General features: G+C 42.5%; 1 protein-coding gene across 1 annotated transcript in view; it reads right to left on the reverse strand.

Annotated features, from left to right (window-relative positions):
* LOC134425908 (uncharacterized) overlaps window positions 1-13,218 on the reverse strand; it is a 68,302-nt gene that overhangs the window by 29,140 nt on the left and 25,944 nt on the right. Inside the window, exon 4 of the mRNA XM_063170927.1 lies at window positions 1,133-1,239. Coding sequence (XP_063026997.1) covers window positions 1,133-1,239 — 107 coding nt within the window. The remainder of the gene's footprint in view (window positions 1-1,132; window positions 1,240-13,218) is intronic.

Raw genomic sequence — 13,218 nt, forward strand, 5'->3', positions numbered from 1 at the left:
TTCAAAAAAGCCCCTGAATACAAAACAAATAAAATTAAATCTGATAATTTTTTTTCCTAATGTATGCATATACTAGATGAATTGTTCTTTCCCCTGACAGTTACACACTGATTAAAGAAATGTGTTAACATGCTATTTCAATGAAGAATATTGTAAATTGTAGGGACTTTAATTTTTTTAATGAGCCTTTAATAGCCAAAAAGTACATCCCAGCAATATTGTGTACAGCCAGGTTTATAGCACATATCCCAGCAGCTAACAGATTCTTCTTCAGCTGCTGGTTTTATTAAAAGGGCAAAAATATTTCCCAAGCCAAGAGAAATATTTTTAAGGAGTGTTTTTAAAGTATTTTGTATTTTAAATTTAACTAAGGAAGCACCCAGTCACAGGAAAAATCACAAACCATCAGCTGTCCTGAACTCAGCATCTTGGAGGATTGTGCCCAAAATCACCAAATTGTCAAAAGTCTAAGGGAAGAGGAAATATGGGGCTGAATCTCTTCTCCCTGACTAAGGAAAGCAGGAAGGTTTGGCTGCTGCAAGGTAATTTTGTCAATGTAAACCCCAAACTGAGGTGCTCCAGGACAGAGAGTGTCGCCCAGGAATCTGCCCTGCAACCTGGGAACTGCAAGTATAAATTAAAATATGTTCCTGCTCCTGTGCAGTGAACTGTGTTTGCCTCCCATCGGGTCACACATTATTCAAAAGAAGAAAAAAAAATAAAGAAAGAGAAAATATAGAAAACAAAAAGACTGCAGCACCTGAAGGACAATTTGCATGCCTGTTTTCTTAGTTGCAGAATTGAAATCCAAGGATGCCTCAGCAGCACCTCAGCCATTCTCAGGCCAAGGAATTGCAGAATTCCAGCCACCAGGTCTGGAATAACAGCCTCAGGTTCCTCCTGGTGACCAGCACAGGGAAAGAGCCTGGAAAACTCCCATGGCAGTTCCAGCCACAACATAGAGGAAAAGCAGCCTGAGCACCCTCACCAGCCCTGCCACCTTCTGTGCCCTTTTCAGGCTGGAAATGCAGCTTCAAACCAGTAAATAAACAAAGGGAGAGAAACCCAACATTTCCTACCCCTAGACAAACAAATTATGATCTAATGGAGAACAGAAAATACAGAAACTCACCCCAATAAAAAGTTGCACAATTCTTCAACCAGTAAATAACTTTTATAGCCGTGATATAGTGAAGCCAAACTTCCCAGTCACTGATACCTGTTTGTATATTTAACTTCCTGCAGATGACAAAAATGTGAAAGTAATTGGTGTTGCCACAGCTTGAATTTAAAAAAAAATAAGTAATATTGCACTTATAGACATTAACATTTGTTTTCAAATACTCCAGCTCCTTCAAAAAGAACATTTTTAAACTTTGAGTGCTTTATGGAAATGACTACTTTCAATTTCCAAGGATATTTTTTCAGCGTAAGAAGAAATAATAAAGCTAGCTGCTCGATGGTTATTTGAGGAACAACATTCAGATTTCAAAACTGGCTCCCTGTGTGATAGAAGACTGCAATATATGCAATCAAGACAGAGATTCAAACAATAATAACTAGCAGAGGCTCCAGGGCATTGCAGAACGTGTCATTTACTTCAGCCCCGTTCCTTTAAACATCACTCCTAGCAGTAGTTCAGTGGAAAATAGATGGGCTGCTCTTGTAAGTATAGACTATTCATACAGGGAAGTTTTCAAAGGCTCTGCATTTTCCAAAGTGCTGAAAAATGCATATCAAGTTTAGTAAAACTAAAGAAGAGAAAAAAAAGAGAGGGGAAAAAAGGATCTCTTGTAATACGCCAAATTGTCGGAGAGATGTCAGGGTTAATTTTTAAAGGCACATTTCCCTCCAGCAACAATTCTCTTTAATTATTTCAATGTGAAACACATTATCAGACATGTTCCTTGCCTGTTCTCAGCTTGCTGACACAAGATAGGTACAAGATGTTCCCTCTCCTCTGCCGATGCTCACACGCGGTGCTGGGCACTCTGGTGCTGCCTGGAGGGAGGGTGGGCAGCTCCTGCTGCCCCTTCAGCCTCCAGCCCCTTCTAGCAAACCCCTGGGACCACCTCCCCACAGCCACAGAACCAGAACAGGGAAGGAGAAGGTTGAGGAGAAACCACAGGATTTCAGAGTGTGGCCCTGGACACCAAGAGCAGCACAAAGCTGCAGCCACAGCAGTTTCAGAGTTATCAGGTAACTAAAACACACAGGCCAGTCTTCCAGTAGGTTTGCAGGGGGATTTGGCCAGATTTTGGGGTCTTTTCCCCTTACTTTGGTGTTTAGTAGTCATTTAGAACAGACAACAGGTCAGGCAGATCTCAGTGAGGGAGTTATTGGCCCAGTGCAGCACAACGAGATGCTGCAGGACATGGTCCTGTTGGATTCTTCTTCAGGAATTCATGAGAAGCACTTTATGTTCCTCCCAAGTGGGAAAGGACACTGCTCAGAGACCCAAAATAAAACATCAGCTCAAAATCACGAGGGACAGTGGTTTCAAATTTAGACATGAAGAAGGAACCTTGATCTAACGCATTGGTGCCACGCGGCAGCGCGGTTGGCCAAGTATTCCAGCTGGGAAAGGGGACTTCTGTTTTCCCACATCATTTCAGACTTGAGAGATATGTGTTTAAGGTTCTTAAATATGCCAGAATCACATCAATCTATTCAACCCTTGTTCTGGTGCAAGGGAAGTCTAATCCTTTTCTTGGGAGGGAAGAGGCTTCAGACCAACTCCACCAGATCAGCTGCAATCTAATGGCCTTTTTTATCCCAGCTCCACTAAAACTCACTATAGAGCCAGTCATGAGATTAAAAGCTTTTTTAAGTTGCTATCTTGGGAAATTTCTTTCAAGGAAATTACTACAAAGCCTTGTTTTAGTGTGTTCCCCTACTGTGAGTCCTACTGTGTTTTTTTAATAAGGAAAGCCATCCATCCATAGAGGTGTATCCTGTTCTCCATGCTTGAGTGTCTAACAGCAGGCACATACAGTAGACACTCTGATGTTTTGCCTCTTTAATTTTCACTCCATAATGTTGGTGCCTGGTTCTCCTGACTGCACCTTTCAGAGCAGTTTAATTACGGGCATGCACAGAATTTCGAGAGGGGATCTTCAGTGATAATATTCAGATGTTAGGGACAAGTTTATTACAGAGAGATATCCAGATGATTTTTTTTTTAATCATAAAATAAAATCCTTCTATGCAGTTATCATGGGATGGAAAGTGAGATAATATTGCCAAGGGAAAAAAAAATAAAAATACTTCAAGGCTAAACCAGAAAAGAGTATGGAGATGCTTCATTTAGTCTTTAAAAGATGCTTCATATGGAGATGCTTCATACAGATATAGAGATGCTTCATATAGATATAGAGATGCTTCATTTTAGTCTTTAAGAAGACAACCTTATGCTAAATATGAAAGTATGGCAGATCCATCACTGAGCTTTCAAGCAAATAGGACACAGCCGTAGGTTTCCACACTTAAATTCCCAACCAAATGGAAATAGCTCATGCCACTGAATTTATTAGCCCAAGGATTTTACCCTGATTTTGATGACTTTTTTTAAATTGAGCCAAGCAGCTCCCTGATAAAAGGTTACTGTACCACTCAGATATCAGGCTTGGAATGTTTTTTTTATAATAACAGGCCAGGTACAGAGTTATAAATGAGCCCTGCTCCATTGACTCCAGACAGGGTATGAAAATTGATTCAATGGAGCACCGTCAGTCCTCACCAGCTGAGTATCTGTGCCTCTAATCACAACTAAAAAGATTTCCCGAGTCAATTAAAGGCTCGAAGCCTCTACTCGCTCACACCAAATCCCTGCTAACAATGCCTTCATTTAAACCCTGATAAACTTCATTTAAACCCTGACAAACGCAGCACGCGCTCTGCCTGGTGCCATGGGTGCTGCTGGAGATTGAAATCCCCGCTCATCCCAAGGCTCCAGGCTCTCCCCTCGTGCCTCACGTGGGTTGGGATCACACCTGGCTGCCCCCAGCCCTGACACCTTCCCCGGGTGTCTGACACAAAAATTAGCACATTCATTATCCTTGCCGAGGGGAGGGAGCACCAGCCACGCCAGGCAAACATGTACCTTTGCTGCCAGAGTGGGAGTACTTTAATTTCCAAATTACACCCATAAATAAATCAAGGCAGCAGGAGCTGATAAATGAAAGATTATGAAAATAGTAATATCCCGCAAAATCTTGAAAGGCATCATAATTCCTCAAACAATTATCTTCTGTCATATTTGCGAGTAGCCCATGTAGTTCAAGAACAGAAAATACAAATGTGCTCCTTTAAAATTCATGAAACCACTCATTCTGTCATAAAAGCAGGCATCTTTCATGGCTACTTATTTCACACAGTCTCATAACTAATACTGACAGATACTTGGAATGCAAAAAAAAAAAAAAAAAGAGCGCTGGACAAAGAGCTCGAGCTGCTCAATTCTTACATTTTTATGCTTGAAATGGAAAATAAAATCATATATTATAGAAGGCTGCAGAATTTCTGGTATAATTAAATCAAAATTTGTAGATAAAAATGAGATTGTACAAAGACTGGTGGTGTAGTGCTCCCAGGATTGGGCTGTGCTGCATCCATGACAACAGGATGGAAGGTTGCTTTTAATACTATTATCTTACATACCCACAGCTGAATGCTAATGCAGCTATACTGAGGAAATCAAGTTTCAGATCTGTATCCACTGAACTTACATCCACCAGGCAGGGACTTTAAAAGCCAGGCGAGCACACAAAGACCAATATTATAGCTCTGTCAACTCCCCAAAGGTCACAGATTTCAAAAGGTATACACAAATATTAATTGTCAGGTAGTTCTGTGCCGAGGAGCAGAACTGAGGCAGAAATCAGGTTTTGTGGCCATAATTCCCTGCCAATTTCAGTTTATAAAATGGAGGTGCAGAAGGAAGCAGGGAAGATTAACTGGGATCAGTTCATGTTCCCTGCGCTGACACTCGGTGACGTGTCCCCTGTGAGCATTGTGTCAGGAAGGCTTTTCCCTCTTTCCCTCACTGAAGGAGATGGAAAATGTGGGAGAGCCGCTGGGCAGCCTTGTTTCCCAACACTTTTATTGACTCTGTCCTTGGGTTGTGGGCTCCCCATCCCTAGAAGTGTCCAAGGCCAGGCTGGACAGGGCTTGGAGCAACCTGGGATAGTGGAAGGTGTCCCTCCATGGCAGGGGTGGGACTGGATGAATTTTAAGATCCTTCAAACCCAAACCATTCCATGATTCCATCCTGGCTGGGGACACACAGAGCTCCTGGTCACTGCCTGCCCTGTGCCTGCACAAGGAGCCTTCTGCTCTCCCATGGGAGTCTCCATATCTGCCCAAGCTCCTTCTGCAATCACCTCCAGCTTCTCAATTCATCCTGTCCTGATTTAGTAATATTTTGCTGTAAAATCATGTATCTACATTAAGGATATCTATTTTTGGTTATAAAGTCATTAAAACAGAAAAAATACTGATTTACCTGGGGGCAACTGGGGTAGTGTGCCTAAAATTCTGAGTTCTGAGCTGTCCTGTGAAATCAGGGCATCCTTTCTCCTCAGTGCCAACAAAATCTAAAGGGTTCTGTGAGTTCCCAGGTGAAGAAGTCCTCTCAAGCCTTGTTCTGACAGAAGTGGCCCCACAGCACTGATCCATCAGTGTTCCAAAGGGGAACACAGCCCCACCAACGCTGGAGCCTCCCCTTGAGCTCAGCTCATTCTCAGACACCTCACACTGCTTTTCCTTCTCCAACTCCTTACGCATCCAGGTGGAGAACTCCAAACTAAATGAGCCACTGACCACTCTCCTAAAATAATTTGTAATGTGTAGTTATCCAAATCCTTCTTCTTGGTAAGCCATTGGCTCATACCCTGAGCAATTCATTTTTAGACGCACTATGAAATTCTGATACACTCCTGGAAATTCTGGATCTTTGGTACTCTGGCTTTGTCTCACATAGTCAAGAATGTGGACAAGTAAAAATACCTTTTTGTCTGAAAGCACTCTCAGAATTACTGTACAGGAAACAGAGATGGTAAAATAAAGAATATATAAAGAAATCTAAAAAATAAAGATAATAAAGTAAATTGAGGCAACTGAGCTAAAATACTGGGAAGAGGCCAATGGGAAGGATTTGTAAGTCCATCAGGACTTGCAGATCAAGCTCATGGAGTGCAAACCCCTGCAGAAGTTCAGTTCCCAAGGGGGTTTTTCCCTGTTTTTCCTTTTTTCTCCACAAAACCATGGCTTCAGTGGGGCAGCAAAAAAATGCTTCATTTAAGAAAAGCAAAAGGTGGTAGCAACAGTCACAGTGGTGAAAGCTTTGGCCTCCAAGTGGCAGAATGTCAAAAAAAAAAGTTGTAGCATTTTATGATACTGTAATTGAAAAAAGTATTAAGTTGTTAGGGGAAGTGTATTTAAGGGAAGCCCCACACGTGGATATAATAGAAAATTAATCCTCAGAGCTTAGAAAGTCCCTGAGGATGTAGAATCCATCATGAAGTTACCTCCTGTCCCAGATTTTCTTGTTGCTTGCCTCTGCTGACAACAGTTGTCTTTTCATTAGAGAATTTGATATCAATTTACTTAGACACCAGGGGCAAGAAAGGATTTCACTTTCTTCATCTGAAAGACACTGATGCACAGAATTAGGACTTTGAACGGATGCCAGAGTGAAATGGTGACACATCCTCTAAAGCCACAACCACAGGTGGCCTCAGCAAATGGTGCAGAGCCTCTCAGGGCTGGCCAGGCTGCCACAAACCTCCCAAATTTCTGGGGATGAGAAGGGAGAACCTCCCTGATTGCAAAGATCTCCCTCCAGGCAGCTCCTGTCTCCAGACCAACCCACAGAGAAATGTCCTGGTTGTTTCTGCCCTCCCCCAGACCATCCCAGAGTGATGGGCGAGGCTGGAGGCACCACTGGTGCCAATCCCTGCTCAGGGAGGTTCTCCGGGAGCACCTGGCACACGGTGGGCACAGGTGGGTCTGGAATCCCATCCGTAGTGCAGGGAGTGGCTGCTCCCAGGGCATTTTCAGGTTTAAATCCCTCAGAAATGGCTTGTCTCTATTTTAAGCATTAAATTAATTTAAGGTGATACAAGAAATAACCTCAGCAAGGTTCTTACCTCCCCTAATCTGAGCACAGAGCTGGTGCCTTCTGCTGCTCACTGACCCAGAGCTGCAAGAGCCAATGGGACAGAGCAGCAGGAGAAGTGAAGACCCAGCAGGTGATCATGGAGATTATTCCCACCCTTCCAGGCATCTGCTGAAAACTGAGCTTTACCCCAAGCTCATTGTGACACTTTCCCACTTAGAAGTGCTTTGGCTCCTTTCTTTTTCAAACCTTTCTTACATTGAGGATTTATCACAGAAACCTTCCCAATAAAATTACCTGCCTCAACAACATAATTGCCATGCAATGACTGGTCCTGCTCCCACAGGGGATCTGATTTGGGTGCTCAGTGAGAGCCCAGTGGCCTGGTGACAGGCCTGGGGGGAACAGGGCTGAGATGTGGAGCTGCTCCCACTGTGCTTTCTGCTCAAACGGAAAACTGACTCTGCAGCTGAAGGGACTTGCAGCAAGCAGAGCTTGTGCTTTGTTACAGCCAGGAGCAACCTAAATTGGACATCTAAAATTAGACAGCGTGAATTTTCTCCTGCACATCCCTGCATCTTGATGGTGGAAGGGTGGGAAATGAAGGTAGAAAGTTGAGAGCACAGAGACAAACCCTCTGTTTGCCAGAGCCTCTGTACTCAGCACATCCTTGACCTTCCCTGATCCCTCACACCCAGCACAGCCCTGCCAGGGTTTGGACTCAACCATGCTTCTAATAAGGCACAAAACCACATTATTCTTATCAAAAGGCTCAGGGATCAAACTGAGACAAGCAATTTATTCCAACAGAAACCAAGGCATCACCTGAGAATACTCACATGGAAGGTTTCTCTCCAGAAACAGGGAGGGAAAGGAAATGCAAAGCCATCAGTTGTTGCTGTTCCTCCATCATATTTTATCATATTCCTTTGATGCTCCAGTGAGGTTCCTCACCCTGAGCCCCCCTCTCAGGCTGTAATTCAGTACAAGATGTTAAAATCAGCCTGAAAACCTGTGAGACACCAGGAAGAGCTTCCCCTCAGCTGCTTCACTGCCCTCACCTCAGCTGCAGCAGGGACTGAACACCAGACCCCCCTTTCTGCCCACAAACCCCACTTTCCACCCATGGGGGATCTCTTAATGCTCCTATTTTATCCCACAACACGGCAAATACCCAAACCCATTAATCCAGCTACAATCAGATCATAACTTCTTGTCCTCAAAGCAGCCCTGATCCAGGATGGGCTCCATGGGCAGGAGAGGGAGTGATGATCTCACTAGTTGTAAAAAAAATGCTCAAACCAACTTGATCTTTGCCATACTTGAATAATCTGGGCATGCAGGGGTGCAATACACTGAATATTTTTATTGGATGTTTTAAAAATAGAGATATGATCTGGCCATGATTCTTTGGTATTGATTTCAGCAAAATTCTGAGGTCATGTTGTTTGCTTAAAAAAAATAAATCATAGAACAGTTTGGTTTGGAAGGGACATTAAAGCTCATCCAGTTTCAGCTCCCCTGCCATGAGCAGGGGCATCTTCCACTAGAGCAGGTGGAAAAATCACATTCCCTCATTCCAAGAGTGTTCCAGCTGTCAGGAGTCAATGCTGCCTTCAGCTCAGGTACCCAGTTCTTATTTTAAAAGATCTCTCTCACATTTTGTTCTTTTACTTAAACAGGTAATCCTGTTTTGCCAAAGACACACCAAAAACCTTTGGATTTCTGTTAGTAGGACAGAGATTTTTCCAGACAGGGAGTTAGAGGGGCAGCACTGGCTGCTCAGGCTGAGGCTGCATTGAAAATGCCCTCCACAAACCTGGCTCTGGTGTTGTTGCAGCAGCAGAAACCCCAGCCAGACCCTGGGAGCACAGAAATCCCTGGGTTCCTCATCGCTCTGTGCCTGCAAAACCAAGCACTTCTAACTGGGAGCTCTGCACCCCCAGCACCAGAGCCCAGCCTTGCTCCTCTCCCTCCCCTGGGAGCGACCCCGACCTGTGCTCAGCCACTTTGATACACATTTCCCATTTTCCCCAGTTTTTGAACCAATTCCCTGTCAGGCTTTTCCTCAGCAGCGTTTGCAGGGTGGGCAGGGCTTTCCCTCCTCCTCCTCCTCTTCCTCCTGGCTGGCAAAGAGCCCATCTGGCATCCATGTGGCAGCCCTTGCTAAGTGGGATCTGGAGGAAAAGTGCCACATTCCCGGTGGCAATCCCGGCCACACCAGCACAGGACACACAGGGAAATAATTTCCAGACTATTTCATTTTTTTTCCCCTAAGTGTGGAGCACCTCATATGCATAAAATCTCATTTTCCTGCAACTCTTTGCATGGGGCTGCAGGGATATGGTTTTAAACCTCTCCAAAAGCTTAATGTCTTGCTTAAACTTGGCTCAAGGTCCTGCCTAAGCTCAGCTCCAGCTGAATCATTCAAGGGGCTCAGTGCACAACCCTGGTGAAAAGAGTAGGGAGAACACATTTGCTACACCAAGTTACCTCAGTTAAAAGCTGTTTGGGTTTAATCCATCCCTTTTAGGACCCTTTGTGTTACAGGGGGAAGGGAGTCTATACAAACAGAGCTGGAAAAAAAAAGAAAAATGCATTGCTCACATTTTTTAAAAGTCGCCTTGGGCAGTTATAAGTTACATAAAGTTGCTCCTGTTCCTGTTGTAGTTATGCCAAAGTTATCTGAGGTGACGGGCATAAAGTGACAGCTCCAAACTTGGGAAAGAAAAGTTCCCAAACGGGGCCTTTTCACTTACACAAAATCAGAATAAAACCAACAGCCTGCAAATTCAGATAGGACTTCACAATTTCATAGCAATCATGGAGATTATTCTAATATTTTTTACAAAAAATATTTAAAAATACTTTGATTTAAAGCCAGAAAAATAGCTTGTAGATAGCAGAGTATGAAACTATTCTTGTTTCCAGTAGTTGCAATCATGAACTTCACTTAGCCTGACACTTGTGTAATAATGTGAATATTTAGCCTTCCTGAGTATTTATTCCCTAAACTCATGACTTCTAGAAATCCTTCAAAATCTATCACTTGAGAAAGAGAAGTTAAAATGAGAGATATTCTGGGGAAAATTACTCCCTTTTCTTAACATTCTTCTTCCCCCCACACACACATTCCCAATTTCCCACACACATCTTGAAGGCTCTGCAATGCAAGTTTTCAGGAGCTAAATCTACGAGAGAAATCAAAAAGAAAGGCTATTTTAAAACAATCAAGAGACAAAAATAGAAGCCATCCTTAACTAAATACAATGGCAAAAAGTTGGACATCTTTTGTGTCTTTTATGAGCGACAGGGAGAGGAATGATTAAAAATGTACCAAGAGCCCCGAATGCCATTTTACCGTCATTTCCTTTGATTAACCTTCACCTGACCTCAATCCCTAAGGCAATTTCAGTTTCTTTTTGTTCTTCCATTTAAATTCTCCACTCCAGCAGGTGAGTGGAGCCCCGTCACTGCCGATTGGTTTGGGGGAGGATTGCACAGAAAATATTGGGGTTTTTTTCTGGAGAATCATTTGGAAAAACCTCAATATGGACAATAATGGGTCACATTTACTCCAAAAGTGGGATTTTTTAATAATCCTTGTGGAATTATAGAATGATTTAATTTTTAGGTATTAATTAAAGCAGAGTTGGACCAGTCACACCAGTTCCTACCAGTGCAGGAACTTGGTGTTACTGGTTCACCAACCATGCCATACCAAATTCTCACCAACATCCCCACTGTACATCTGCAATATCTGCTTCCACCTGATTTATGAATGTAACATATAAATGTAACATTCCCACTGGAATGGGGGAAAAACAAAGGACAGCATGAAAAAAAACTTTAAAAATAGATTGTAAACTCTTGGCAGAAGGAATGGATCCAGAGTTTGCACAGGAATCTTACATTGCATTTTTTTCTTGCTTTAAAACTAATTTCCAACAGGTTTCATGATCTCAGGGGTGAAGTAGAAATCATAGAATGCTGCATACTTAGACTCTGTTCTTTAAGTGTTAACAGGATAATTTTAAAAAAAGGGGGAAAGTTGTATTCAGAAAAAAAAGAGACTTGATGATCTTAAAGGTCTTTTCCAACTAAACATTTCCAGGGTTCTCTATCTACAAAAATCCTGTAAGATCTGTAAATTATGCCTGGTTATGAAATAGTGAGGAATTTTCTGACCTATTTGCTACATCACAGACTGATTTAAGGAATAAACCATCCTCATCCATAGGAATTGATGTGATGCTGAGGCTTCTGATGGCACATTTTTAATCTCTCAGCAAAAAATATGAGATTTAACATTCAAATTAAGCCTAGAACCAAAGTGCTTAGTTTCAGCTTGTGCCACTGTACCAGCTTACCTTGGGATGAAGAGATCCTTCACCACACATGGCCTTTGTTTCATCCCAAAATAAATTTTATTCCATAAGCAGAAGTTATGGGTTCAATGGAGGCTTTGCTTTCTCTGCTGTCAGCCCAAAGCACGATCTGACTGGATTCATAATAATATTTCAGTTCCATATTGTTCTCTCTACAGGAATTTCAGGATAAAAAAATAAAATAAAATTGTCCCAAGCTGACACAAACATCAGCATTTCTCACAAACCACCAGGTAAAAAAGCTCAGTTTGGAGTAACTGAAATTTTTGTAGGGATGAATCATTTTGAAATGTTTAATTTCTTCTGGGCTTCCTAATTTTCATTTTCTTGCTACCTGTAGATAAAAATTGAGATGAAATACAGACATTTTGGGTATCAAAATGATGAAATAGATGACCCTGGCAATTTCCAAACTCTGTTGTTGTAGGGAGGTGACTCAATAACTCTGATCCTCTCCTGGTCCTAATTTTATTCTCAAAAACTGGCAAACTGGCCACAAACTGTCCCTTCCTGAGAACATGAAGGAGTTAAAACTCAAAAATCCTGTAGATCTCACTCACGAACCTTTTATGATCTTAAATATTTCACAATATTCATAAACCACTTTATAGACACCGTTAAAATTCAAGTTTCTTCACCCGCTCTCATCCGAGCAGTGCATCCTTTGCACACCCGGGCACACCCAGCTCTGGGCTGTGCGATTTGGGGCAAATTCTGCCCATTTTTCCATGCCAGCATCTCCCCTGGGTTCTGCAGGAGCGTGTCCAGCCCTGAGTGGCAGAGGCTCTCACCTGGGAGAGCAGCAGGCTGCAGAGGAGGAGGAAGGGCTGGGAAAGCGCCCGGGGCAGGGAGGTCAGGCGCAGGTTAATCGAAGGAAATGACAGTTTGATGGTATGCACGGCCCTGCGGATCACATGTGGGCATTTGCCTGGGAAATATTTAACTGTTTTATCTCTATTTGGGAAGAAAGCAAAGCAAAGTGCAGGAAAATGCAGGAGAAGACGCGGGTGGGATGCAGAGATTCCAGGTGGGAGGCAGAGAGAGCCCAAAGGCGCCAATTCTTCACTCACATCCAACACTTCACTGCCACGAAACACAGCAAAGGGGCTGGGGAGGCAGGGAAATTCAATAAACCTCTCGTTTACCTTGCTCCCATAGTTATCCCAATATTTAATGCTCTTCTCCCAAAACAGGTGCTGGAGCTAAGAGGGGAAACTTTGTGGAAGCTTTAGACTTATTTGTGTCTTGTAATAAACTTGGCTTGGCCACATTCCTGCCTTATTTATGTTTCCTTTCCAACAATTTTCGTGCACTCGGATTTTTGCTTTCAGGAGTTCTTTCCAAAGCTGATTTTAAGCATGTTTGAAGGTGGAAAGGGATTTTTAAAAACTGTCTCCTCAAATATTTAATCATGAAATTTATTCTAGTATTTGTCCTTAATTAATTGGGGAATTAAACCAATACCACCTGACTGATCAATCACAAATACATAACACAGCCTGAATTCTGATTTCTACTTTTGATTAATAAAAAAACTCCATGAGTCACTAGAAAAATTTTGACAACTATTTTTTCTTCATTCTTCCTACAGAATAAGAGGAAAAATTCACTGAGTGAATTATTAATTCTGAGTTATTCATCCAGCCCTACTAAAAACTAATCTGTTTCTTTTTTTTAAGCATCAAAAAGGTCTTTCAAACGGAGGTTGCAATA

This window comes from Melospiza melodia, chromosome 16 (genome assembly GCF_035770615.1).
Source record: "Melospiza melodia melodia isolate bMelMel2 chromosome 16, bMelMel2.pri, whole genome shotgun sequence".
Lineage (NCBI taxonomy): Eukaryota > Metazoa > Chordata > Aves > Passeriformes > Passerellidae > Melospiza > Melospiza melodia.